This window comes from Micromys minutus (assembly GCF_963924665.1).
Source record: "Micromys minutus genome assembly, chromosome: 22".
In the NCBI taxonomy this organism is placed as follows: Eukaryota; Metazoa; Chordata; class Mammalia; order Rodentia; family Muridae; genus Micromys; species Micromys minutus.
The window spans coordinates 5,971,750-5,999,553 of NC_137957.1; the positions used below are offsets into that span (position 1 = coordinate 5,971,750).

Consider the following 27,804-nt stretch of genomic DNA (forward strand, 5'->3'; position numbering starts at 1 on the left):
TCCTAGTCCCTCTGAGGCAAGTCAGCATACTCAACCATCTTGTACAACACAGTAAAACAGACACCACCTTGATCCCTCACCGACATAAAACTTGTTGAAGAGCCAGTGACATAGTGTGACCCATGCCTCTGAAGGAATCTCATATGGTGCACATGCTCCGCCCAGCAAAAGAATTACCAGGCAGGAAGCAAAGAGCAAAGTTCTGTCGGAGGAGGAGGGGAGATTTACGTCTGCCAGCCTGGGCAGAGGCAAAACTCCAGTGCTCCATGAGCGAGACACACCATCAGGAGTCATGGATGCCCTGGTTCCATTCCTGCAGCTGCTGGTACTGCTCCTGACTCTGCCTCTGCACCTACTAGCTCTGCTGGGCTGCTGGCAGCCTATATGCAAAGCTTACTTCCCCTACTTAATGAACATGCTAACAGCCAGGTCCTACAAAAAGATGGAAAGCAAGAAACGGGCACTGTTTAGCCAGATAAAAGATCTTCAGGGGACTTCCAGCAAAGTGTCCCTGCTGGAGCTGGGCTGTGGCACCGGTACCAATTTCCAATTCTACCCACCTGGATGCAAGGTCACCTGCGTGGACCCAAACCCCAACTTTGAGAAGTTTCTGACAAAGAGCATGGCCGAGAACAGGCACCTCCAGTACGAACGCTTCATTGTGGCTTATGGAGAGAACATGAAACAACTGGCTGACGGCTCCATGGATGTGGTGGTCTGTACCCTGGTGCTGTGTTCTGTACAGAGCCCCAAAAAAGTCCTGCAGGAAGTCCGTAGAGTCCTGAGGCCGGTGAGTAGACTAGGAAGGGTATAGGCCTGGAGCAGGTAAGCATAGCATGGGTCACCCACCATCTGACAGCTGAATACATCATCAGAAGGGCCTATTAGACATATGCACCTGCTGATGGATGGGAAATCTGACTGTGGAGGGCACAATAAGATGCTATGGAAATACAGGGGAGTAAGGAGAGCTGGGGAAGACACCGGAGGCAGCGAAGTTTAAACTGATGTCTGAAAAGTTACCACGGTGTGGATGAGGTGGAGGAAATAAAGGCGTTCTGGGGAGGACGTGATGGGAAAGCAAAGCTCTTCAAGTAGAAGCACTAGGGGATCCAGTCTATGAGAGTTTGAGCCGGGTGTGGAAAGAGAGGAATTTAGGATAATTTCCGGAGCTTCTGGCTTGCACAACTGAACAGGGTGTGGATGAATCTTTCAATTGCTGGAATGGAAAAACTGTTCTAGTTGTGCTGGGTCTCAGGATCTGCTAAGACATCTATCTATGCAGAGAAGTGTTGTTAGAAGTTCAGGTCTGGAAGTGAGGACAAGATGTGGTTGCTGTAAATAATGAACTCTGAATTGGGTGACTTTCCTGTGACCTTCCAGTGATAATTCAGTATGGGAGTGGACAAATTCCCTTGGAAGGGGACACTGAGGGAAAGGACTTGAGGAAGTCTTGTAGTCAGAAGCTCTAAGATGTCTAGATTATGCTGGACACCAGAATCTCAGGAAAGGCTGGGATCACACCTCTGTCCAGCAGGTGCATTTAACCCACCGCCCCAGGTCAGCTATAAAAACACCCAACACAAATTTGCTAATTTATTTAAAATACAATAAGACATTTTGGGCACTTTTTGTAACTTAACCACAAAATAGCTGGGTGTTTACCTTTAATCCCAGCACTTAGAAGGCAGAGGCAGGCAGATCTCTAAGTTTAAGGCCAGACTGGTCTACAGAGTGAGTTCCAGGACAGCCAGGGCTACACAGAGAAACCCTGTCTCAAAAAAAAAAAAAACCACAAAACAAAACAAAAAAGCTTAATCACAGATGTCTTGAGCTCGAACAGGTAGACAACAGGTACCATATTCACAGTGCTCCAAGGTTACAAACCTGGAAGTCCTGGAAGTTGCTCCTGTTCCCTACTATATAGTACTCCTCATAATTCTATACAGATCTTTCCCCTGTCATGGCCACTCAGTTACTAGAAGTTCCTTATATGCACTGTGAGTATGGCAGGAGCTAGACATACAGATAATGTCTGGAGCAGTTCGTTTCATAAACTCTTCGGACAGATCCTCTTACTCCAGAGAGATCTGACAAGCTGGGTCTGAGAGAAAGAAAAAAAAGAACAAGATAGAGGAGATCAATGTTAACGCCCTTCTTCCTTCCTCTCTCCCTCCCTCCCAGGGAGGCCTGCTGTTCTTCTGGGAGCATGTGGCTGAGCCTCAGGGAAGCCAGGCCTTCCTGTGGCAGCGAGTTTTAGAACCTACCTGGAAACACATCGGAGATGGGTGCCACCTCACCAGAGAGACCTGGAAAGACATCGAGAGGGCACAGTTCTCTGATGTTCAACTGGAATGGCAGCCCCCTCCCTATAAGTGGTTACCTGTTGGGCCCCATATCATGGGAAAAGCTGTGAAATAACTCTCCCCCAAGGCGGCCATCTGATCTCCCCATCTGCAGCTGAAAGCCACCCCAGTACTTCTAAGGAAGGGTCAGGTAAATCCTGAGAGGCTCTCGGCACCACTGCCACTGCCAGGGTGATCATTAATCAGCATTTCTTCCTACTTTCTCCAGAGGCAGAAAACTATACTGCAAAGCCCTGGACTTTATCTACCCCCCCCCCCTTCTAGAACCCCTATTCTCCCTCTCTTATCCCTGTGGTAACATTCTCCCTGATGTCATTATGAGACTATACCATGTGCCCCTCAGAACTAGTCACAAGTCAATGCACGTGTCCCCTGCCAGGCCCACCTCAACCTTCCCCCACCACCTACTCTGCCCTGAGCTTCGCTGGAATGGAGAACAGAAAAATCTCAGGACGAGAGAGCAGCACTCAATAAAGCAGCCAGAGTTGTTATCATCAAATACTTTTTAATAAATAGACAAAGCCACTGGGCTGGTACAGCACACTAAGGCCAGAGGACAGGGAAGACTTAGGCGGGAAGGGCCCCTGAGACAGTGACACATCTCTCCCCTGACCCTCTGTCTAAGGCACTTTGGGGAAGACAGGGTTTATGGGGTGGGTGAGAGAGGAAGCTCAGGACCCCTTCTCCCTATCCTGCATCAGGATGCCCTTCCAGCCATGCCCCCTTGTCTCACAGCATTGTACAGGGAAGATGGAGGGGTGGTTTTCACGGTGGGAGAGATCTGTGCCCCTGAGAAAACAGAGCCTGCCATATTTCAATATGATACCAGCAACCTACTTCCCTATCTCCATCCTAAGGAGCCATCTTGGGAAAGGGTAGAAGGAACCCACAGGCTGGGCTTGGGACAGAAGTTAGGCAGTGACTGGCACAGGATGTCCATCAGGACCCAGCTCAGGGTGCCAGTCAGCATCCAGGATGGGGTGTGCGTCGGAGCTCTCCCACTGGGAGTTGCCCCAGTTACTCCTCTGGATGGTGCCCGTCTTCTCCTCCTTGAACTGCTGCCGGTCTTCCCGGAGGATCTTCACTGCATGGTACTGGGGCACATTGGCCTCGGGGTGCTTTGCCCGCTTGAAGAATCCCAGCTATAAAGACACCAAGCCAGACCATGAGGGGACTGCAGAACTGGCCCCTTGAAGCCCCTCACCATCCCTGGGCTAGAAAGAACCAGCCGAAGCAAAAGTGAAGCAGGCTGGTCAGCTTCCAGCACAGTGGGCAGCCCAGCTTGCTACCATCAGTACCAGGGTCCAAGGTTCTCATTCACAGCAAGAGGAAAACCAGAAGAAAACCCAAGGAGCAAAACCAAGGAAATCTCCCTTGGTCCCTGAAAGAGAGGCTTGAAGCTGAACACCAGGACCTCCCAAACCTTCCTCTCTTACTCATACTTGTTTAAAAACCTCAGTAGGGTCTCCTAGAATACAAGATCCAAGAGATAAATAGCCTTCTAGACCCCTTGCCCCTCCAACCTTATATGCATACACCTGTGGTCTTGTGTGAATCCCCTTAGGCCAGGGCCCTTGCGCCCATGAATACAGTAGCTCAATCCCTCACCTACCAAGATAGTGTTAGACCCCTTGCATAGTAAAATTCAGAATAGCCAAGACTCCTGCATGCTCAGACTGCACAGCTTCCCTTGCACAGTCATCTCTACACACTCATTCCCACAGAAAAGACATGCATGAAACCACCCCCACATGCCCACATGCTCACACTCCTAGCCTACCCACTGTCTGTGCATGCTGGGCTGTGTGTGCTCACACTTAAAACCTCACCTTTCTAATTACTCCTTACCTCAGATGCCAGGACCCTCAATCTCCCTTGTACACACTTCTCTTTTTACCCTGCACATTCCTGACACATACCCCTTGCACATTCATGACCCCCACACCCCAAATCTGAGATCTGTACATAGACTCGCACATGTAAGCATATAGATATACACACATTTGCATACACATGTGCATACACACAACAGTTACCCCACAGTCCCTGGACCCCCAGCCTCCATGGCCGAGGGCTGTATGGCCAGATGGGCTCGGTGATAGTTGGTTGGAAATGATGAACTTGGACTGTTCCGACGGAAGAAGCCACACTGGGATGTTGGAGGATAAGGGGAAAGAGGCAGAGGATGGGAAGACTGAGGAGGAAGTAGACCTTTATCTCTGTTCTGTGGGGTGGGACAGGCATCCTGAGGCCAATCTTGAAGGCATTAATTGCTCCCTAAGACTGGGCAATCTCTCAACGCATGGGCACCACTCCAGAGCTTGGCTCACTGATGACACACATTTGTCAAATAGCAGGTGGGCCAGGCAGTCCACAGAGCCCAAAGAGTGTGCTTGGGCTTGGTTATGCACCAGCCCCACATGTGGCATGTGGCTCAGGGATGGGCCCTGGTGGGACATGTGCGTGCTTTTATGTTGGGCCAATAGGATTCTGTTACAGTCCTGTTCAAGCAAGAATGGTTCCATGTGCAACCTGGTATGCAGCTAGCCTTCGGCTCCAAGCAGTTCCCTGAGCTAGTGCTCCACACTTGTTGGCCTTCATCACAGCTTTCTTCTCGGCCTTTGCTGCCATGGTGTGGTTAAATCAGACCACACTTCCCTACTCCTGTGGCTTTATCCACCGTGGTTCTTCCGGACGTCTCACATCCCAGTCCCATTTGCCCCATCTCACCACTTCACCTTCTCCTAAGGCTAGCTCCAGGAGAATGCCCTCTAAAGAGTTCCCATTGTCTCAGCTCAACAACTTCCGCCTTGCCCTCTACTATGAGGCTCCCCAACTCCCACAAGTACACCATCCTTGAGGATAAGGCCTGCATCAGATTCATCTCTGAAACACCCAGGGCAGATGGAGTTCCTGGTGTTGCCAGATTGCAGGGGCCCGTGCAAGAGGAATGGCAAAACAGCTTTGGGACTCATGGAATGCAGCCCACCAGTTAGCACAATCACCATCGGTGTGCCTCAGAGAGGCAGAGCCCCAAGAACTATGTGCCTCAGGACATCTTGCTGTTGTGAAGTTTTGCTCTGTCTGTTGCCCTCCTGGTCATGATCTATGAGTTGAACAAAAGCTCTATTGGGGTCTCCAGCTCCGCACTTACAATAACAGAGATTGATCTTTTAGGCTAATGGCTCAACCACTACCCTTAGAAAGAATTTAGAAATGTAGATTAATAGTAAAGTTAGGTTAAGATGTCTTTGACATGGAAAATCTTGGGGAACAATATGAAGTTCAGAAAGCTACACTCTTGGGCTGGAGAGGTGGCTCAGTGGTTAAGAGCACCGTGTGTTCTTCCAGAGGTCCTGAGTTCAAATCCGACAACCACATGGTGGCTCACAACCATCTGTAATGGGATCAGATGCCCTCTTCTGGTGTGTCTGAGGACAGCTACAGTGTACTCATATATAATAAATCATCTTTTCTTCCTGATAAGCTTTAATTTAAAAAAAACTGTTGATGAGTGGGTGTGCACCCTGAGGATTAAAAGAAATGACTGATTTTTTTTTAGATAAAAGTTTAGGTGTGTGATTCTTTTAAGATTTTTTATAAGATCACTTAAGATAAATAATAAAATAATTGATCCCTTTTTTGTAACCACAAGTTGCAGCCTGTAAGACGCCTGATAAAACTTCTTGTTTGCTTATCCTTGGTTAATCTACAACAAGTTATGTAACATGAATATACAGGTGTCCTTGGGAATAACTCATTTTTTCACCTGTAATACGTAAAATGTTCAATCATGAAAGGGTATTGGGAACAAGAATTTTTATTTTTACATATAACTGATTGTAATTATTCACTTAAAGAAAATAGAATGTAACCACAGAGTAATTTGTATATTGCTTGAAAGATTTGCTGAGATATATAAGCTATAGGAAAAAATTAAGTTGTTGGAGCTTGCTGGAGCTTTGCTTCAGCCACCAATTAAGTGTGTGTGTGTGTGTGTGTGTGTGTGTGTGTGTATTATGTGCATATGTATATGCATGTATGTGTGTATATATATGTAACTATGTGTGTATGTATTTATGTATGTGTGTATGTATGTGTGTATATGTGTGTGTTATGTATGTATATATGTGTGTATATGTGTGTTATATGTGTTGTGTGTGTATATGTGTATGCATGTATGTGTGTATACGTACCTATGTGTGTATGTATGTGTATGTGTGTATGTGTGTCTGTGTGTGTGTGTATGTGTGTGTATGTGTTTTCTCATCCTTTTTGCTAGCCCCAGAGAATTGTTCTACTCCCTCAGAGAAAAGTCTGCTGAGTGATTAATCACCGACTGCACACTTCTCCTCAGCAGTGTACCTGGCCTGTTGAAGCTGGCCTTTGGAAAATGGCACCTACACAGGAATGAGTGCACATGTTACTCTAACTCTAGCTCACACTGGTTCCATCCCTCCCCAAGCCTCACCTTCCACAGCAGCAGCACCAACAGGGCCAGTACCAGCAATCCAGCCAGCACTGCCAAGAGGATGACCCACCAGGGGACACCTTCTGCAACCACGGCCATGGGGTCCAAGTACACCATCACTGGGATCTGAGAAACGAGGAGTTCAGAAGCTGGAATGAGTAGGAAGAAGGACAGTCCCCACCCACCCACCACACCCACCAGCCTGGCAGTTTACCACTGTGGATGCATCTCTGAGCAACAAGTTCTTAATGGAGGATTTCACTGTGATGTTGGCTCGGACAATCACCTCCAGGGATTTCACAGCCATGTACTCCTAAGGAGATATGGAAGAGACTCCTTCTCAATGCCCATGTTCCTCTCAACCCTCCCCAGCCACTGAGATTACCAACGGAATGGTGCCAAGACAGAGGGTAAACTTGGCTTTGCAGTGCTGCATTTTGGATGGGAAAGAGTTAGAAGCAAACTCCAATGGGGGCTTTCGCAGAAGACACCAGCCTGGAACCCCAGTGCTACCCTTACCTCCAGAAAGGTGCTGTTCCATAGACGGCCCCAGACATGAAGAACAGCCGCACGATCAAAGCTGTAGAGTGGGCAGCTGAATACCACACACTTGGCCGTGCCCTGGGCGCAGTCCTAGGAACAAGGATAGGCAGGACCCTGAGCCAGCAGGCCCATGAGTCTGCTGTCTGTCTCCCATGCTCTCATCTGACCTCAAACTCCAGGAAGTCTTCCCAAGACAACCCTCTGGCCCAAAATATTACCTACCTCAACTCTAGACTATTTGGCTTTGAAACACATTGGGAGGAGGTGGCCTTTCACTTCCTAGCAACGGGCAGAGCAGCCTCCTGAGGTGATACCTACTCAACCTATTGTCTCAGTTATTAAGCATCCAGTAACTACCATGCATTTACCTCAGTTGAGCTCCAAATTATGAGACAGGTCTCACCAGCCCAAGCTAGCCTCAAACTTATCTACCTTGGCCTCTATGCGCTAAGACTGCTCTGATGGAGATCACTGTGCCTGGCATCAGTGTTTCTCAAAAGAAGAAAGAAACTGAAGCCTAAGGAAGGCCACCAGCCTACATAAGGTCACAGAGATAGTAAAACTATTCAGCAGTGCCAGGCATGTGGCACACACCTTTAATCCCAGCACTCTGTGAGTCTGAGGCCAGCCTAGTCTATACACGGCATTCCAGGACAAACAAGATGACATGAGACTCTGTCTCAAGAAAAGGGAGGGGGGAGAGGAAGGAAAGAGGGGAGGGGAGAGGGAAAGGAGAGGAAAAGAACGGGAGGGGAGGAGCCAATTTAGTAATGGAGCAGACGTTTAAAGTCAGATTTGTGTTTGGCAAAGCCCATTCTAAACTCACTGAGGGAGAGGTTACAATGAGTTACTGGGACCAGAGAACTCACACTCTTCCTTCCAAGGCTGACTTCAACCCCCTTACCAAAAATGTTATTTTTAGTCGATATTCACAACACACACACACACACACACACACACGCACGCACGCACGCAGGAGAATGGCTTGAGAGTGTTTGGAGTCCTTTAAAAAAACATTTTATAAGTGGGGAGGGCGCATGCTGCTGCACACATGTGAAAGTCAGAGGACAACTTCCAGGAGTTGGGTCTCTCCTTCCACCATGTGGATTCCAGGGGTGGAGCTCAAGCCTTGTGTCTCAGTCAGCAGCAAGTACCCTTGCTCACTAAGCCACCTCCTAGCCCCTTTTTGAAATCTTTTGGTCTTCCTTTATTTCTCTACTTTGAGTAATTCAAAACCCTTTAGTCAGCTTGCTGAAAGACAAGGCTATCTGCTGCCTTTATTTTATATAAACAGAACCCAAGTGATGGAGATGGAGAGGTGGTTCAGCAGTTAAGAGCACTGGCTACGCTTGCAGAGATCCTGTGCTCAGTTCCCAGAAGCCACTTGGCAGCTCAAAACCATCCATAACTCCAGGTCTAGGGGACCTGAAGCCTTCTTTCGACCTCCATAGGTGTGAGGTACACACACAATGCACATACATATATGCAGGCAAAACACTCATCAACATAAAATAAATCTTCTAAAAATACTTTTTAAAGAATCTGAGATAATACACGAGGTGAAATGAGCCAAGAACAGGTCAAAAGATGTTACATGGTCCCCCATGTGACCTCTAAAAGAAGGCACTGTGTGCATGTGGGTCACATGCATATATGCAGGCAAAACACTGATTCGCATAAAAATAATAAAATTACTTTTTAAAAAACCAGGACATCCCTTCCCCTCTTAAGAGAATAAGGAACTGGGCTTGTAATTCAGCAGTAGAGTGCGTGTCTGGCGTATACAAGGCCCGAGTTTGATCTCCAGTCCCTGTCAGTAAAGAGGGAACATGCTGCATTTTATGGAATAATGTGCTGCATTGTTCTGCAATAAAAGTAAATACAATTAATAAATAGCCAGATCTGGTGGCACATGCTTGAAATCCCAGCTCAGGGAAGGCCGAGTTAGGCTTGCCGTGAGTTCGAGACTCTGTTTCTAAGCTAGGCCGAGTGCTGTGTGCTTTTAATCCCAGCACTCAGGAAGTTTTTAAATAAAGAAATAAAAGCGACTATTTCAAAGTTCTTGTTAGGCAGGAGTCACTCAGAGCTGCCAGCCCTGTGGGGAAGGTGGAACTAGATGTGTACCACAGTGGCTGGTTCCAGATGCCCAGTGGCCTGTGTTCTTCAGGCTCGGGTATCAAAGAGGTTCTGCCCAGAAAAAGGACCGACTGCTTACGGAGAACTGCCAAGTTTCTTCAGGGCTGTGCTGCCCACACTGTCATGCCTGGGTTACCTCCACCCACAGTGTCTCCAACTGACAGCACATTCTCATGTTCTAGTCAGCACCACCCTAGGAGGATGGAGCATAGAGCCTTCAACAAACCCAGCTAGACACCAGAGCTATGTGGGAAAACAAACGGGAAGCCAAACTGTTCAAAAAGGACAGAGTAACGCACCTCACGAGTAGACCAAACCTTAGTTATGATAACAGAGTCCGGTGGCAAACACCTGTAACCCCAGCACTGAGATGGTGCAAGCGAGAGGCTGAGTTCATCCCAGCCCTTAAACATGTAATGTTTTATATAAGTGAACAAGATCACTTGCTTGGCTACCTAGCTGACCCTGGAGTGGGCAGTGGGAGTTGTGGTGTCTAAGGTGTCAGGAACTGCCCCTTGGGCGCTCTCTCCCTCCAGCTGGGTTGCAGACTGTCTGGCTGACTCATTCCTGGAGTATAAGCACCTAGTCAGGTTGACCTCCATGGAAGCCCAGTTCCTAGACATTCTGTGCACCAGTGATGGTGCCTCTACCTCACATGCACCCCACAGTGACTGTACTGCTCCCCCTGCCTCACCAGAGTCACATTTCTCTTCTCAGTAGAGGACACTGGCCACCAGGATGTGCTAGGCTCCACCTTCTCTGGAGGTTCCTGTGGCTCCGGCTGCCCCAGCTCTCGACGCCTCCTGTCCCTGCTGTCCACATCCTGGGACAGGAAAGAGAAAGGAGCAGATAGAGTTCCTCCAAATATTGCAACCATGAGATGGCATCTCTGCTCCACCATGCACACAGACTTCCCTCTCATACCCCCCAGCCCCACCCTCGCCAGTTCCACCTCTAAGCCTCACCAGGTGGAGGATGTTGGGTCTTGGGGAGCAGATCCCCTTCTTCTCAGGCCCCTGTCCGCCCTCCAGCTCCACCCGCATAGGGTACAGCAGCCATTTCCCATTGGCGATCTCGTGGGGCCACATAATGTTGAGGAAGGCAGAGCCCAGAGTATTGAGTAACTGGCCTTGATTGGAAACCTATGGGCCCAAAGCAGTGTGAGGAAATGAAGCTCAGATATGTTACAGAGAGAGGAGCAAGGCTGAGGGGAGATCACCAAACGCTGCACATTCTAGATCAGAACGGGCATCATTCTCTTCTTATACCTAACCTCAGACAAAGCTGAGCACGTGTGAGAGGCTCTAGGCCAAGCCAGGGTGAGGTATTAAGGAAAGGTATAAACTCTGCCCAAGACCCCATTCCAGCTGGAGCCTGAGCAGAGATGCTTCCCCGAGTTCCCAGGGGCCCTCAGAGCCACAGGAGAGCCGGCCTGTCCAGAGGACTCCTTGAGCCCCTGCACCAGCATGTTCTTAGCACAGTCTACCCAGTGCAGAAGCGTTGGAGTCCGGGGAAGACCGGGTGGGAAAGAGCCCATACCTTGGGACATGTTTCAACAGCCTACCCTCTGTGCCAAGAAGAAAGGAGACAGAGGAGGGGCCACACAACAGGAGGCTTACCGTGACCTCATACTTGACCTTGCTGCCCACATCCCTCTCCGACCGCATGGCACTTTCGCCCTTCACCGTGCCAGAGAAGAAGAGTTGCTGGGGAGTGGCCACCCTGGTTGTTGAGGGACAAGAAGCGATAAAGAGGCCTGGGGTCTGGCCAAATGGAGTCAGGCAAACCAGGAGTTGGGAGTGGCAGGAAAGCCCACACAAGCAACCACTTACCCAGAAATGGACAGTGGCAGTTCAATGAAGACATGAGCCCGAACGGAGACCGGATGCAGCTCCTGCTCACTGATCCTGACATGTGGACACAGGCATGTGTGGGCAGTTGGTACTGGAGCCCCCATGAGGCACTTGAAGCCTTTCTAAATGACCCGGCCTGACCCCAGGCTTACGTGGCTAACAGCAATTCCACCTCCAGCTCTGTAGTCTCAATAGTGATTCCAGAGGTGCTGAGGATGAGGTAAAAAGTGACCTGCCCAGTGAGGAATGACAGGTAAGTCAGGAGAGGGCTGGGTCTTAAGCATGGGCCACTCAAGGCACAAGCCAGATATGCCAACCTGAGTGCCTCTCTTCATAGGGTTTCCTAGCTCACACTCCACATGAGAGGCAGTCTCATTGGACAGGCAGAGCGGCTTCTCCTGAATCGGGGAAGGAAAGCTAGGTCAGTTTGGGTTACTGAAGCTCTCAAGATCTCACATTCATTTAGTCATAAAGAAGAGCAAAACTGTCATCTTCAGGAAAACAGGTGAAACTGGAGATCAACCATCTTAAGCAAAACAAGCCAGACTCAGAAAGACAAACATCACGTTTTCTCTCCTATAAGAAATTTAGTTTCAGTGTATACATGATATAAAAGTAGAAAGGGAACTATATGGGAGAAGAAGGGTTCTAAACTGGGGGTGAGAGGGCACAAGAATAGATAATAGGAAAAAAGAACTATTGCAAATTTTCTCTCATATACAGACTCTAAATATATATGAACCTATATGTGCCTCCCCTCTCTGTGTGTCTGTGTGTATGTGTGAGAGAGAGAGACAGCATATGCCTATTACTCCAGTCACTGGTACGCTGAGGCAGGAGGACTGCCACAAGTTCAAGATCAGCTCAATTTGGGCCACATAGAGAGACCTTGTCTCAACTATACATGAGGATCAAGCTTGGTACTTGGTGGTGCACGCCTTTAATTCTACCACTCTGGAGGCAGAGGCTGGTGGATCTCTGTCATCTGAGGCCAGCCTGCTCTCTCTAGCAAGTTCCAGGCCAGCCAAGACTACATAATACGACCCTATCTCAAATACACAGGCACACACACACAGAGAACAGAGACTATGTTGGGAGCAGGAAGCAGTCTAAAGAGGAAAGTAGGAACAAGACAGGTTAAGACTGGATGCAGAAAAACAAATACTTTTTTTCTAAGAATATGTATAAACATAAGCATAGGCCGGGGAACAATGTAGTGGGAGGAGAAAAAAAGTGGGATGGTTTGAATAAGAATGTCTCCCATAGACTGGTAGATTTGAATGTTCAGTCATTAGTGTGAGGCATTATTAGGAGGTGTGACCTTATTGGAGTGGGTGTGGCCTCGTTGGAGTGGGTGTGTCCTTGTTGGAGTAGGAGTAGCCTCATTTGAGTGGGTGTGGCTTGTTGGAGTGGGTGTGGCTTTTTTGAGTGGGTGTGGCTTGTTGAAGGAAGTGCATACTGAGAGTGGGCTTTGGGGTTTCAAATGCTCAATCTAGACCCAGTCTCTCCCTCTTCCTGCTGCCTGCCAATCCAAATGTGGACTCCTCTCCCTCTCCAGCACTATGTCTGCCTGTGTGCTACAATGCTTTACACTATGACAGTAATGGACTAAACCACCAAAACTATAAGCCAGTCCCAATTAAGTGATTTCCTATATAAAAGTTGCCCGTGGCAAGGGCCAGATGCAGTAACACACACCCTTAGTTCCTGCGCTTTGGAGGCAGAGGCAGGCGGGTCTCTGTGAGTTCGAGGCCAGTTTCATCTACAAATCGAGTTCTAGTGTAGCCAGGACTGTTACACAGAGAAACCCTGTGGGGGGGGAGGTGCCATGGTTACAGCATCTCTTCACAGCAACGGAACAATGACAAAGATAGAGAGTTTGAATATTGGGAGTGATTATGACCAGATAAGTACACTGAAATACAGGTGTGAAAAGATCATAACAGGACTCATGACTACCAAAAAAAAAAAAAAAAACTCACAAAAAAATTAAAGGACCCACCCCACCCACTGTGCCCTGCCCCAGGCTTTTACCACAGAGTCCAGAGCGCGGACTCCCGAGTAGCGCAAAGAGGGTGGGAGGGTGACCAGGAGCTGGGCTTCATGAGCGTCATCGCCATCCGCCTGAGGCCGGGCAGGGTCAGAGGGCAGGTTGGTGACCGTCAGCTCCAGGCCTATGAATGGCTGCCCACTCAGTGCAAACAGGGCGGTCGTTCCATCGAGATCCCTGCAGGATGGGACCCAACACATTGTAGAGTCTCACCATTTCTCTCTTCCCAGTCTCCAGGCAAGTACACCCTGCCTCGCCTCCCGTTCCAGGACCCATCCCTCCCACTCCAGGAAACCAGCTCTTCCAGTGCACAAATGAATCAGGGGACCTCCATCCTGAACTACACCACTTTCTGACCCTGTATAAACGGCAAGGTCTCTGGGCCGCTGCGCCCCGTTCATAACATGGAGCCAGCCACCTCTGCCTCACAGAGGAGCGTGTCACAAAGTGTCCACAAAACATAGCAAGACTAGGAGAATCATTGTCTCTGCTCAGGGCACTACGGTCCCATCCCTGACCCTCAGCCTTCTGGGTCAGGGCCCTTGCCTGACCACCCTGAACCCGGGCCCCTCCTCCCCAAATGCACTCTCCACCCCTTCTCACATGGGCAGAGCCTGGAACTCTGTGTCGCTGGTCCTGGAACAGAACTGGGCCCGCACTAGCTGGAGATTGCTCTGACAGATCTTATCTTCACCACAGCCTTGCTTCAGGAAGTGGATCTAGGAGAGTGTTCAGGAGAAGATCATCTCTACGGTTGAGGCGGGGGCCAAATGTGTCACCAAGGCATGTGAGTAAACAATTCCAGAACTGGCACTTAGTCACTGTTTGACACTGGGCTGGCCTCCAAACTCTTACAGCTCTCTGAGTTGTAAAGTAAAGGGAGTGGTGCCATGCTGCTGTACGGATTAGCAGGGTGGTCCACGGGCAGATCTCATTGTCCAGCCCAGACTGTACAAACTATCCCAGAGACTGAAAAACGGGGAAGGGCATTGCCACTGCCTCAGCTGCATGCTACCCCTTCCGGATGACTGACTTAATGCAAGGTAGTTTAAGAGCCTTGATGTCCATCTCAGAAGACAACAGTCCTAAGACCTGAGTGACTACAGGAAGTGGGGGAGCAGGAGCACTGTCCTCTCACACCAGGAGCACTGTCCTCTCACACCAGGAGCACTGTGCTCTCACACTAGGAGCAACTGTCCTCTCACACCAGGAGCACTGTCCTCTCACACTAGGAGCACTCACTGTCCTCTCACACCAGGAGTAACTGTGCTCTCACACTAGGAGCACTCACTGTCCTCTCATACCAGGAGCACTGTGCTCTCACACCAGGAGCACTGTGCTCTCACACTAAGAACACATGATCATTTGAGCCATTTTGCCTCTGAGGTATCTCATCACCTACAAATACACAGTTGTTCAGTATGTGAAAGAACTTTTTGAGCTGTGAGTGGGTGTCACAGGGGAGACACCAAGACCATTGTCCTTCCCAGCTCTGTTTCCTCATGCTCACCTCAGTCCTCTGGGTGCTGGGCTGGTGAGCATTGAGGATGGGGGCCACAGGGGGGAGCCCCTGGCCAGGCGCTTGCCTCCGTACCCGAGGGGTTTGGAGACCATATGACAAGGTCACCACAATGGCCCGCAGTTTGTCTTTGACATTTTCCTGGAAGGGAAAGATTGCTTCTCAGTGGAACAACCCCCAAGTCCCAACCCTGACCAAGGCCCCCCACCAGTGCTCTGAAGACTCGAGTTTGGGAAAAAATCGAGGGAGATAGAGATGCAGATGGAAATGTATGCGGGGATAAAAGGGACCATGGCAGTAAAAAGCCTTCCTTGGAGACTGGACCCCCACCCACCCCTGTGAAATGCCAGACTTCCCCTCACAGATGTATGAAGGCAGCTCTCAAAGCTAGGCTAAGGAAGTGGGATCTCATATTTAAGCAGCCTGTATTAAAAAGTTCAAGGACACTTAAAATAAAGAAATAAATAAATAAGCTGGAAAGGAAAACCATTTAATGCTTAGATTTTTTTTCAAAAACTATGAATTCTTCATTAATTTATGTGGCATCTTCATGAAGAAGCCATGCCAGTCTTACCCGGTATTCCAATCTTAGTATTTGTGCTGTCAAGTACAAAGAATTTTTACTGTTTAAAATGTGTGTGTGTGTGTGTGTGCGCGCTGGAGTTGCAGGTCATCACTAGCCACCCAAGGTGGGTACTGGGACCCAAAGCTGGGTCATCTGCAAGGGCAGCACAATCTCCTAACCGCTGAGCATCTCTTCAGCCCCTGGGAACCCAGAGCTTACAGCGCGGTGCGGGTGTGCTTCAGAAGAACAAGGACCAGAAGTCAGTGGCTACCTGCAGCTGGAACACAGTGTCTCCACAGATTCTGTCATGTTGGTGTTTCAACCACACGGTGCCTGAGGACTGGTGCTTGAGGTCCTCCAGGCCTCGGCTCAGAAAAGTCACACGTGGGACCTGGCCCCGGAGCCTCCGGTCTGTGTCCCCGTCTAACATATAATCCAGGACTATAGCACGGAGGGAGAAAAGAGAGTGGACTGAAGATTCTGTTTCCATGGCGCCCTCTTCTCCACCCTGGAACCATGAGAGTGAGCAGTAGGGGAGGGAGGTCTCCGCTCACCCACGACAGGGCTGTAGCTGCTGGGCGTGGCAACATAGCTGAAACAGATCTTTATGTTGACGCTGCGGGGCAAAGGGAGGCTCCTGAGCAAATAAGCCTCCAAACCTCACTTCTGCCACTGCCCAGACGCAAACTAGCAGAGAGAGGCGAGGCAAATGACCTCTGGCAGCCTCCTCAGCCCTCCCTTCCCATCTCGCCTCACCAGATGGAGCGTCCATCCGCACAGTTGGGCTGTTCCAGATCGATGGCTCGTGGATCAATGAAGATCTCTTGGGAGACATGTAGAACAGGCCTGGCCCTGGGCATAGAGAGTTCATTGGGTGGGAAAGGAGAGAATGTGAAGCTGGGTACACTCTGCCATACCGGGTGTGAGACTGGATGCGACCACACCAGCAAGGAGGGTTTGATAACCTGGAAGCTCACCTGAACAGGGCAGCAGTATCAGCCAGGGAGCCCACAAGCAGGTCTGGGTAGTGATTTCCGTCCACATCCAGGCCACCGGACAAGGAGTAACCAAAGCTCTTGATACCTACCGCCTCACCCTCCAGCACCTGGAAACCAGCAGTCAGCCTCGCTGAGCCTAGTTTGTTTTCCCAATCCTCCCTCCCCTGCCTCTGCAGCTCTTGCTGCACCCAGAACCATCTCCTCACAACAACCATGCTCCTCACCTGTGAAGGTTTGACGACCACCCCCAGGCTGCTCCCATGGTAGATAAAGACTTTCCCATCTCCATCAAAGGGGGCCCCCACTGCAATGTCTGAGGATGTGAGAAAAGAAATTATGGGCTGCAGAGGATGATAGACAAGGGGTACCCAATTTCCCTTGTTCAATCCTGTAGAATATGTTTCCACATTCATTGAGAAGCTACATACATCATTTTAGAATCCTCTTAGCCACTACTCTCTTAGCCCCTCCCCACACCGAGCTTTCCTAATACCAGTCATACCTGGGAAGCCATCTTGGTTGAGGTCCCCCAATACAGCCAAACTGATCCCAAACATGGAGTCAGGAGAGCCACAGAGTCGGAGAGGAGAGATATCTGCCCAATGGCCACCCTGGTTCATGTACACATACACAGCACCACCCAGCTCTTCTTGGCGTTCAAAGAAGTAGGGGGCACCCACAATCAGGTCTGCCCAGCTGTGGAGGAAGGAGACAGTATGGAGCCCTCCAAACCAAAGGACCCAGGACAAAGTGCCGAAGCCACACCTGGACCCAGGGACACTCCCCTGTCCCTTCTCACCCATCGTTGTTGAGATCAGTCACGGCCAGTGAGTAGCCAAAGCCAGAGGTCAGGCGCTCCCCAGACAGCACAACCTCAGGGATCAGGCGGCTGGCACTATCCTTGCGCAGAATGACCACGGCCCCTTTGTGGTTGGCACGTGGGGCCCCTGCCACAAAACTCAGCTCTTCTGCACGCATGAGACCCTTCCCAGAATCGATGGAGAAACCTGGGTGAGGGAATCGCTTACTGTGAGTGATTCTCCAAGACCCAAAGGCCAGGTGAGCCCCTGGCGCCACGAGGAAAAGCTGCCTCTCCCCAGTCTTCATCAATGCCTAGGCTATTCCTCCTCCCCAACCAGGGCCTGGAAATCCTTGTAGCCCTCCTGGTCAGAGACACAGGATATGGCACAGAGGTGTCATGGAGCAGAGAGACCTTGGTGACTTAGAGAGGGGCTGGTATAGCAAGAGAGCCACCCATCTGACACACCCAGAAGGTACATTAACATCAAATGCATCTCCCCCACCCCCTTCTCTCCCACCCACGCCAAGGGGAAGGCAGTCTTGACATATGTGGGAGGAAGACCAGGGGTCAAGGAAGAGCTTGCTTCACCCAAATGTCTCCTGGACCTCACTTCATCCTTGTTAATTGGCAGAGTGAGGTATCAACAGTTATGAGAGACTTACTCAAAAGGCTAGAGCTTTCTCCAACCTAAGTCCACCATCCACTCCTCAAAGAAACTTCCCTAGGAGTCAACACTGTCCTTCCAAGCAGGTTGACCCTGGTCCTCTCAGTCCACCCGGGTCTTCCTCCTTGGAGACCCTTGGCTTACAGCCTCTAAGACTACCACCTTTGAGACCTATTCTTCTCAGGTTTATTGATAAGCCTAATTCTCTTCTGCAGTTTGTGCCTAATCCGTGTTTCCCTGGGCATGTTTTAGGGGAGGGCAGGGAAGGAAAGGATACTCCCTAAAGGGGAAGTGGGAAGGCCAGGGCCAAACCCCAGGGCCCAGAACGCAGGATCTTACAAACCTAAATAGCTATTCAAGGTCAAGTCTCCGGCTGGTCCTGTGAGCCGGTCAGCAGGGTCCAAAGTTTTATACACCAGCTGGTCAGGGTCTGAGCTATCAATGTTGGTCACAAAAAGCAACCCTGTGGGGGGCAGGTCAGGGAGAGACACCAGGGGAAAGGACAGCAAGAGATGGGAACACAGGGTAGAGACAGAGACAGGTAAAAAGGCCAGAGACAGAGAAAGAGACAGAAGGATGGGTACATGAAGAGAGGACAAGAGAAAGGAACAGAGGGTTAGAGTGATCCTGGGCCAGGAAGGGGTCCCTACCAAGGTAGCTGTTGGCAGGGACCGGAATGAGGCGGGGGTTCTGCTCCTTCTCGCCCCCCGCCTCGTAGGGCCCGTCATCCAGGTGTGCCAGGTCCGACGGGCCCTGCGCACAGAGCTCCACCCTGGCCGTGCCTGCAAGGACAGTCCTGTTAGTATTCAAGGTGGGAGCAAGGTACACCCCCTCAAGCCAGACACAGGCTGGACAGGCACATAGGCAGCTCCTCCCCTTCAGCCCCACCTCCACCACCTCCCTAGCCCAAGCTTCTAGGGGTCCTCCAAACATCGCACTCACCGATGTCAGCTCAGCCAGTGGCAGCGTGCAGAGACGGGAATGGCAGTGATGAGGTGTGGGCTGCTGTGTTGGAGCATGCAGGCCCCGGCCCAGCCGTGCACGTGGGAGCTCATGCCAACATGTAGATAGACACATGGCCATGCGATGGAGAGTAGGTATCCCCATTCATTTATGTGCTCGCATAATGGGAGTGGAAGGCATGGCAGGCAATGCCCCAGGTCAACTTGTGGTCATGCTTGGCCCGTTGCTGCCAGCAATGGATGGCGTCCCATGAGATGGGATCCCATCTCTGAGCTAAGAGGAGGTTTTGGTCTCCTCCTCCACCCTCCTCAGCGAGTGACTCACCCTTCCAGTTATAGGTTCCTGGAGCCCCAAAGACGAGGTAGTGGCTGTCGGGGGAGAAGGTGGCAGCTGTGCCCTGCTGGCAGAACCCAAATTGTTCATGGCCCTGGGGGCGCCCCTCACAGAACTTCCACTCCCCACCATCCAACTCATCACGGATGGCCAGGTCCTGGCTTAGCACAAAGCAGCGACCAATCACATCCCGAGTCTCCAGAACCTGGTCCACTCTCTGTCGAGACTCATAACGGTGTGCACAGGTCTATGAGAGAATGGATGGACAGATCATTTCCTGTTTACCAGGAACCTATATGCTGTTCATATGCAGACTTATAGCAGACACACCCATGCAAGCATGTACAAATGCACACACACACACACACACACACACACACACACACACACACGCCTATGCCAGTACCACTTAAGCACCATCCCCAGCCACTGTGAAGTCCTCATATAGTATCCCACCTGTAACCACTTAAAGGAAGATGACTTGGTCCTACACTCTGCCCATACACATACTCTCAAACACATAATTAACAGCACATAAAGCGTGTGCTTCCCTGATCCTGTAACAATCTTGCAACATGCTAAGTTTGGGGGGTCGTGTGTTCATTCAGATATGTGCAGGTGTGCATGTGTGCAATATCAGTGTACGTACACATATGTCAGGCATGTGGAAATTAGGAGACAACCTTAGGTATTGTTCTTCAAAAGCTGTTCACAGTCTCTCACTGGCACCAGGACCCTGCCAATTGGGCCAGATTGGCTGGCCTGTAACCCCCCCAGGGACCCTCCTGGCTCTGCCTCTCAAATATAGGGGTTACAAACACAACCTTCATGTGCTGTTTTTTTATGTGGATTCTAGGAATCCAACTCAGATGCTCACACTTACAAAGCCAGCACTTTACTGAGTCGTACTCTCAGCTTCTGTCCCTAGACCTCTGTAAGCCATCGCCTCTGAAAAGGACATACCCTAATGCCTCTCTCCTCTGAGTACTTCCAGTTTTCAGAAGCATGGCTCAGACCACCATGCCTGCAGAAGCCCTTTCTACTCTTCCTTTGGGCTTGTGGACTAGAGGCTAGACTGTTTAGTTAGCTATATTCAGCCTCGTGGTGACATCTGTTGATAATTCTGTTTCTGTGAATGTCAGTTAGAGACAGAGAGAGTGAGAGAGGAGAGGGTCACGACTAAAGTCATGGTGCCAGACGACTTAAATCACAGCACTCAGGAAGCAGAGGCAGGAGGATAACTTTGAGTCCCAGGCCAGAAAGAATTCCCATAGCTGTTTGGCAGGGCCCCAACCTCCACTGTATTCACAGGTGCTGACTCAGAAACTAGCCTAGCACCTGAAAAGTCAGAAAATGGTCTGAAGTGCTATGACAATTCATGGATGATTAGATAGAAGTCATAGGCAAATATTTTTAAATGGATAAGTAACAGACTGCCTCTTACACTTTTGTGTACCTCCCAGTGGTTCTAGGAACCATACAATGTGTCCAGTTAGTATTCTGAAGGTGCTCCTGGGCACATGAGCACAATGTACACACATCACCATAATTTCTGCATCATTGCAGGGGGTAGTACTCACAACAATCTTGCCCCCGGGTCCCTGGCTCCGGACACTGACTCCCAGCCACTGGTTCTCCTTGCTTTCCTTCTGCACATTAGCTGAGGCAAGACACTGGGAATCAGGGGAGGGAACAGGAGACACAGTCCTGCCCTCCCCTCTTCCCGTGCTGCCCCCACTCCACCCTCTAAAGGCCACACCTCCCCTGTCGATATCCACTCTGTAGCAGTCTGTCTCCTCCAGGCTCAGGGGACAAGCAAAGAGGCCTCCGGTGCGATTTGCCTGCTGTCCAGGAAGAGCCAGGGCCTGGGGAGCACCCACCAGCAGCCTGTAAGACAAAGGCTAGACTCAGTCCAGAGAGTTCCAATTACCCTGGAGCTTCCCTGACCCTACCTCCTCAGGGCCAAGCAGAATGTTCAGTACTAAAGAGAGAATTAAAAAAAAAGTCATTTTTTCTCAAATGCTGGCAAAAACAGGTTGATGGACCTGAGCCTACAATCTTGTCACATGCATACTTACTCTCTATGTAAAGAACCAACAGAAAGGGTGAGTACACACACAGGAACACACATGCCAGCCAGAGCAGCTTGCCAGCATTCTGCCAGCCTAAGAGAACTGCCCTCCCCAGCACCTGTTCCCGACAAACTCCCCCACCCCCTACTTGGCCCCAGCCTCAGACTCTGCCCTCCTCCCTAACCCTGGTCCAGTTGAAACTCTGCCAGAATGGCAAGAATGCCTGGACCAAGAGCAACAGGCACACAGACTGGCACCATAGTGGCTCGGGAACAGCTTCGGAAGCCAGGAAAGAGATCTGAAGTGGGTTTGCTCCAGTGTCCACTGAAGACCCTACCCACTGGTGGCTCTGAGAGCCCCAAACTACGTCACACCCATGGCATGGAAGTAGAGGAGGTTTCTCACAGCCTCTAACCCCACCTGAGTTCCTCCCCACATCCAGAACCTCCTTTCCCATCCAACCTTCCCTTCCATCCACAGCTTTTCTTCCCCCTCTCCCTCCACCCCTACACAGTCTTCTTCCTCAGCCTCTTTTCTCAGCTACAACTTTCTTGGCAGAACAATTTTCCATGATTACAGCCAGAATGTCTTCCCCAGAGGGGGACTATGCTGGGAATGGAAGCTGCCTGTGTCCCCCAGGACTGGACCCCAAAGCCAGGAGTGACTGGGAAGTAAAACGAAGAAACCGATACCCAGATGGCTACAGAGATCCTCTCTTGAGGAAAAGGATAGAGAGTGGCAGGCAGCAAACAGGATGAGCCTCAAGGCCTCATTCCCACACTCTTCCATGCCCCATCCTGAGGGGTGAAGCCCACAACTGTCGGACAGTATTACTGACAGGCATCTGCTGGGCACTGCGCCAGACCATGTAGGGTGAGGGAAAAGGTTCCCACGACTCCTGCTGTTTCTTAGCAGCTGTCATCTCCTTATCAGAGCTAGTGACAAGCGGGGGTCAGGGGAGCACGAAGCTGGAAACATGGATCAGCAGTCAAGATGTGCTGCTTTTGTAGAGGACCTGGGTTCCATTCCCAGCACCCACCCCAGCTGGTTCATAACTGTCTGTAATGTCAGTTCCAGAAGATTCAACACCTTTTTACAACCTCTGTGCACATAATTTTATATGGGCACAAGGAACGCACACACACAAACACATAAATTAAAAATAGATCTTTTTAACAGGAGGGATGAGGGATTGTAGAGATAACTTAATAGTCAAGAGCACTTGTAGACCATATGTGGTGGTGAATGTGTTTAATCCAAGCACTCTGCAGGCTGAGGCAGGCAGATCTCTGTAAGCTCATGGCCAGCCTGTTCTACAAAGTTCCAGAACAGCCAGGGTTACACAGAGAAACCTTGCCTCAAAAAAAGAAAATAGATGATAGATAGATAGATAGATAGATAGATAGATAGATAGATAGATAGAAATAAACAAAACACTTGTTGCTCCTGCAGAAGACTATGTTTTGTTCCCAGCAACCTCACGTTGGCTCACAACAATACTTAAGTCCAGTTCCAGGGAATCTGACACCGTCTTCTGGTCTTCAGAGACACCATGCACACACATCCAGTACACAGACATACACAGGCATACCTATAAAACAGGAAGATGACATACCTTCATCATTCATTTTACAACCATTTACTGATGCCCCATTCTACATCAAGCCCTAAGGCAGGCATTCAGGAGACCAGAAAGTGATATTTATTCTGCACCTAAGATAGGTCAGGCCCTGGGCTAGACATGGAGGATGGAGGAACTACTCTTTAGCACTCTCGCTTGGATCCCTAGGAAAGGAGCCACAAGCATTCTCCCAATTGCTCTCACAGTCCTATAAGATAAAGGCTCCTGTCTTCCAGGTGAGCAACCTCATTCACATACTTTAAGCAGCCTGCCCCCATTTACAACCCCTTCTGCCTAATTACATGCTCAGCCGTTGCCTGGCCTGTTTCCAGAAGAGGAAGAAGAGGGGGGAAAATGACACCCTGGGAAATCTAAGTGATGTGCCCTGAGCAAAAAAACCCAGCCTCCTCATTCCTGTGTGCTAACCTGAAAACACAGAGAGCATCTTCTGTTACAAGGGGCCTGCCTAATCTGTGCTTGTTCCATAGGAAGTGCCAGTTTGCTGAGCCCATGCCTTTCATGGAGTCACAGAGACACCTGGTGCCACCACTGCTTAGTGCCATGCACAGCCAAAGAAGTGGAAGTGTGGGAGTTCAGAGTTCACACCTTTCCTAAAGGACAAGTGCAGGAAGGAGGGGTGCTCACTTGTACAGACGCTAAGGGACCAAGCCTACTCCTGGAAGAAAGAACCCAGCCAGATCCACCTAGAAAAAGAGCACCCCTTCACCACCGCCCCAGCCACACTGTTTCATGGCTTCACAACAACCCAGGGCCTTCAGACAGAACAGTAACCAAAGCTTCAGTGACTGTAAGGGGGGTGATGTTAGCTGCTGAGTGCAATGAGTTAGCACACTACTACTGAATTCTACCAGAGCTTCAGACCCTGTCCAGCCCCTCCCTGACCTAGTGCAGTCTGAGTGGCCCTCTGGGAAAACTGAATGTCCAAAAGGCTGGCTCAGCCCAGGGTTCCTCCAGCCAAGCCTCTGGATCCAAGATGCTGGAAAGCAGTTCTCAAGCTCTGTGAATCCCAACACCGGGGCACTCGCTGCGGGCCTTGTGCTACCAAATGCTCTGATGAGGTAGTGAGTGATAAGGTTTGCTTCCATTTTACAGTTGACAGGAATAAATGAAGTGGCAAATACAGAGCAAAGTGAGAGGGTCAGAACTCAAAATCTTATCTACATTAGACTGAAAAACAAACGGGTCTTCTCAACAGTGCTCAAAAGAGGGACCAAACAAGGTGGCAGGCTTCTCCGTGCCCCCAGTCAGCAGAATGCCCTCTGCTGGAGCAAAATAGAGCCAGACAGTCAGTCCCCACTGGGAATACCCCTAACTTGGCTCTGGGAGACAGAATCAGGGGCCACTTTTAGAGAAGGGGAAAATGACAAGAGACCATGCTATTAAAAATAACCTAGAATTTGCCTGGAAATAACTCAGGGAGTTCGGCATGTCCTAAAAAGGCTTCCAGGCCTGGAACTCTAACAGATGGGGATGGGGGGGGGTGGAGATGAAGCCTGCTGCTGGTTAGCGACATCAGCTTTCTATCTTTCCCAACGGTTTAGAGAGCAGACCCTTCTCCCGGATGACAGGAATAATGGAGAAAGATTAAGGATCCCCCCCCCACCTCCAGTGAGTGAGGAGAAGTAAACTCTCATCTCTGTCCCCTTCCCCCAGACCAAGGAAAAGACAGTCCCTGAGGACAGCATCGATCCCAGTAATGGACACTTAAGTGTGGCTTACTCATTGGCCATGGGTGAAAATGCCCTTTGGCGGGAGGGAGTGGGAAGCTTTCTTCCTGTTCTCACCTCCTGTCACATGCAGTAAGAACCATGGGCATGGCACAGAAACACAACCAGATGCAAATGTGTCTAGCTACCAGGGGTCCTGAAAAAAAAATGGCAATCACCCCTCAGCCTCTCACGCTCCCTTGTCTTTCCCTGCTGCTGAGATTTCTGGAGTTGGAAATTGCCTGAAGAAGAAAGGAAGCAGCCTGGCATCTTTACTGGATCTTGCTGCTGCTGCTGACCATGATGGTGACAGCTGCCACCATTTCTTGCTACTGCTCAGTCTCTATTTTCCTGCCACTGTCTGTGACCAAGTCATCACTGAAGACTGCCAGGCCGCCTCAGCTCTTCTGCCTCCCTGCTGTGTTAAGCCACATCACTCCTGGCCTCCCATGCCCTGCAGTCCTCACACTGGCTCATGGTGATGCTTTTGACAGTAGCTATTTCTGCTTTCTCTCCTCTTTGCCTCCCATGACACCCTCAACCACTCTGACCATACACTCCTTCCCACTTATGCCGAGGCAGAATGCTCATACTCCCTTCCTGGAGCAGTTCACCTCCCCACCCCCACCCCATCCCCTGAGGTAGAATAGAGATGCAAGGCTGGAACAAGGATGCAAACTGAGGGGAAAAGCAGAAGGAAGAGGCTCTCTGGCAAGAATGTTGCTCTCTTAACTCATCCCCCAAGGCAAGACCCTGGGTCTGGGAACAAGACCAGGCAAAGCTTCAAGTTAGAGTGTGGGATGCCTGTGGGTAGAGTGCAGTTGAAGGCCTGAGAGATGGGTAGGTGAGGAGTTGGGAGAAGGGTAGCCCAAGGCTTAAGCCTGGGGACTCAGGGCGGGTACGGTGACTCACCAGCTCTGGGGTCGGGGCTGTAATTGTCGGTGCAGGGCCACCGAAAATCCGAATAGACTGCCAGGTTCTCCCTCCTTGCGTATGGCACCCATCACATCCAGATTGAAGGCGATAGCCCGTGGTAAGAGCAGTCCGGCAAGCAAGGAACTAAGAAGGTAGCAAATTCCGGGGAGCCGGAGGAAATCACACCTCGGAATCCTGGCCATGGGACCGACGCTCCGCGCTCTCCCTGCTAGTACGAGGAAATCGCGCGCCCCGAGCCCCAGGTCTCTCCAGGAGTGTTTCTAGCTTCCGAAATCTAGCTGATCTGTCGTAGTCTTCCAATCTTTCACCTCGGCACCCCTCTTCAGTCCGCCCCTCCGCTGCTCCAGGACCAGCTAAGTACAACTACCGCTTGCAATGGAACGTCTGCTTGCCTTGCGCTCCAGCCCCGGCTCCGGCTCCGCCTCTTCTCTGGGACACCGCCCCAGGCCCGCCCCTGCCCCGCCCCCTGCCCCCAGCCGCGGATAGAAACTTGGGCGGGCGACCCAGGGTCTGGGGATGCCCAGACCCGCAGCTCCGGGTGGGAACTAGTCTAGCACCCGCCGCACCCATTGCCTAGCACCGTGCCGCCACACCCTTGCTCTGCGCACGCCTCCTTTCTCCCCACCATTTCCCCAAAAAGTGAAGGTTGAGCCCAGAAATGCAGAGAGAAAGTAGAAGAATCACAGAGAATTGGGATGAGACTGAGAAGATAGTTGTACTGATTTAAAAAAAAAAACAGGGGACCGGAGAGTTCCTGGACCTCAATCTGGAGTCGCACAGCGCACCTCTTAGGCTGTAAAAATCAAACCGCTTCCCATGCAGTACAACCCACAAATAACGAAGGCAATGTTAGCAAGTCACAACGTCAGCATTCAGAGGACCAGAGAGAAGTAAAGGCACAGACAGAAAACACTCAGCAGGTGTGGAGCCTGGAGCAAATGGAGAGAAAAGGGAAACGAAGAACAGGAGGAAGGTCAAGAGTTATCTCGAAGTCTGCAGTGAAGTCAAAAGAAAGAGTAAAATAAGAAATGCAAATTAAACTGTGGAGAGGGACTGGAGCTAAAAGGGGGCAATAATGGAAGACATTAGACCCAAGAGACTAAGACATAGAAAGGGTGCATCCTGCTATCAAGTCCTTCTAGGGACTGGGTATTTCAAACACAGCAAAAAAGGATGGGAAACTGGGTATGGTAGGACACGCCTGTATTCCCAGCATTCAATAGGCAGAGTCAGGACAATCTCTGTCACCTTGGTCAGTTTTGTCTACAGGGAGAGTTCCAGGTCAGTCAGAGCTACAGAGTGTGACCCTGTCTCAAAATCTAAGATGGGAATGGGAAGCCAGGCTTGGTGACCCACACCTGCAACCTCTGCAGTGAGCAAGGTAGGAGGAAATCAGCAGGCTCTACAAAGCTAGGACTACATAGTGAATTTATCTCTGAATGAATCAACAGAAAGGGGCACACGGAGTTTTGGGCTACTTCAGGCAGGAGTTGGGTGATCTCCAATAGCCAGACCCTGTCTCAAAAAGAAAAAAGTTCTCCACAGAGACCCAAGGGCCTACTCAACGTCCCTTCCCTTCCCCCACTCTGGGGTAGAAGCAAAGGGAGGGGACTTTTTTCCCCATCTCCTTGCTATTTATAACTCTAATCAAGAAATGAGGCCAGGAGAAGAGATGGGAAATAATTTGGCAAACTAGTAGCTTCACAGCCTTCCACTTTGCCTTCTGGCTTCTCTTTCTTACTAGGCACTGGTCTTGGGTGCACCCCTCTCTGACCGCTTTGCCTGAAGTTCTAGTTTTACTCACCCCCTTGAGTATGTCACTCCAGAGATCTTTCTCAGACTATTTCTGTGTCACTACTGTCTCTACCTTCCAAATATCTCATGTCCTTGTGATCTTTATTAAAAGCTGCTTCTCCGGTGTCCCCTTATTTCTTTTCTCTGTTGGGGGTTATTCTTTGGCTCTTACTCTGATTGTGGGACAGTTTTGCCTCCAGGTCAGTTAAAATGCATGTGATAGTTTGGCCATCTTTGTGATGCCTGCAGGACTGTAGCATTCCTCTAAACAGGTGCTATGAAAGATACATGCATTCTACCTTCAGCGACCCTGTGTTTCCTCTCCAGTGTGTTTGTGCCTCAGAGCTCCAGAAAGGAGATCATGCAAACACGCAGAAGGGCATGACTGGGA

At 50.3% G+C, this 27,804-nt stretch overlaps 2 protein-coding genes across 5 annotated transcripts; one reads left to right on the forward strand and one right to left on the reverse strand.

The window, feature by feature from the left end:
* The first annotated feature begins 278 nt into the window (after positions 1 to 278).
* TMT1B (thiol methyltransferase 1B) lies at positions 279 to 2,759 on the forward strand. The gene is made up of 2 exons (XM_080935163.1): positions 279 to 790; positions 2,185 to 2,759. The coding sequence occupies exons 1-2, from the start codon at positions 293 to 295 to the stop codon at positions 2,419 to 2,421; spliced, it is 735 nt and encodes a 244-aa protein (XP_080791289.1). The 5' UTR covers positions 279 to 292; the 3' UTR covers positions 2,422 to 2,759.
* A 106-nt stretch (positions 2,760 to 2,865) lies between these two features.
* Positions 2,866 to 25,977, reverse strand: ITGA7 (integrin subunit alpha 7). 4 transcript variants are annotated; one of them, XM_080935085.1, is made up of 27 exons: positions 25,596 to 25,977; positions 21,023 to 21,150; positions 20,844 to 20,923; positions 19,255 to 19,510; positions 18,618 to 18,749; positions 18,311 to 18,430; positions 17,301 to 17,508; positions 17,004 to 17,197; positions 16,726 to 16,814; positions 16,481 to 16,608; positions 16,260 to 16,355; positions 16,058 to 16,119; positions 15,775 to 15,944; positions 14,930 to 15,079; positions 14,023 to 14,138; positions 13,404 to 13,596; positions 11,687 to 11,767; positions 11,522 to 11,601; positions 11,349 to 11,423; positions 11,136 to 11,238; positions 10,482 to 10,658; positions 10,211 to 10,339; positions 7,357 to 7,470; positions 7,052 to 7,150; positions 6,838 to 6,963; positions 4,403 to 4,515; positions 3,303 to 3,508 (listed from the first exon to the last, which is right to left on the reverse strand). In XM_080935085.1, exons 1-27 carry the CDS (start codon positions 25,799 to 25,801, stop codon positions 3,448 to 3,450), a joined length of 3,486 nt encoding a protein of 1,161 aa, XP_080791211.1. In that variant the 5' UTR covers positions 25,802 to 25,977; the 3' UTR covers positions 3,303 to 3,447. The 4 variants fall into 4 exon arrangements, with proteins under 4 accessions (XP_080791210.1, XP_080791213.1, XP_080791212.1 ...); XM_080935084.1 differs by lacking the exon at positions 4,403 to 4,515 and having other exon boundaries at positions 2,866 to 3,508; XM_080935087.1 differs by lacking the exons at positions 4,403 to 4,515; positions 18,618 to 18,749 and having other exon boundaries at positions 2,866 to 3,508.
* Between the last annotated feature and the right edge of the window lie 1,827 nt (positions 25,978 to 27,804).

What these genes read in the sequence shown, in the direction of transcription:
- ITGA7 (XM_080935084.1), bottom strand. Translation starts at nt 25,801, where the DNA reads ATGGCCAGGATTCCGAGGTGTGATTTCCTCCGGCTCCCCGGAATTTGC. An exon ending in CTATGAAGAGAGGCACTCAG is followed by an intron (nt 11,602 to 11,686) that starts GTTGGCATATCT and finishes CTCACTGGGCAG; the next exon opens with GTCACTTTTTACCTCATCCT. An exon ending in GGAACAGCACCTTTCTGGAG is followed by an intron (nt 7,151 to 7,356) that starts GTAAGGGTAGCA and finishes ATATCTCCTTAG; the next exon opens with GAGTACATGGCTGTGAAATC.
- TMT1B (XM_080935163.1), top strand. Translation starts at nt 293, where the DNA reads ATGGATGCCCTGGTTCCATTCCTGCAGCTGCTGGTACTGCTCCTGACT. An exon ending in TCCGTAGAGTCCTGAGGCCG is followed by an intron (nt 791 to 2,184) that starts GTGAGTAGACTA and finishes CCTCCCTCCCAG; the next exon opens with GGAGGCCTGCTGTTCTTCTG.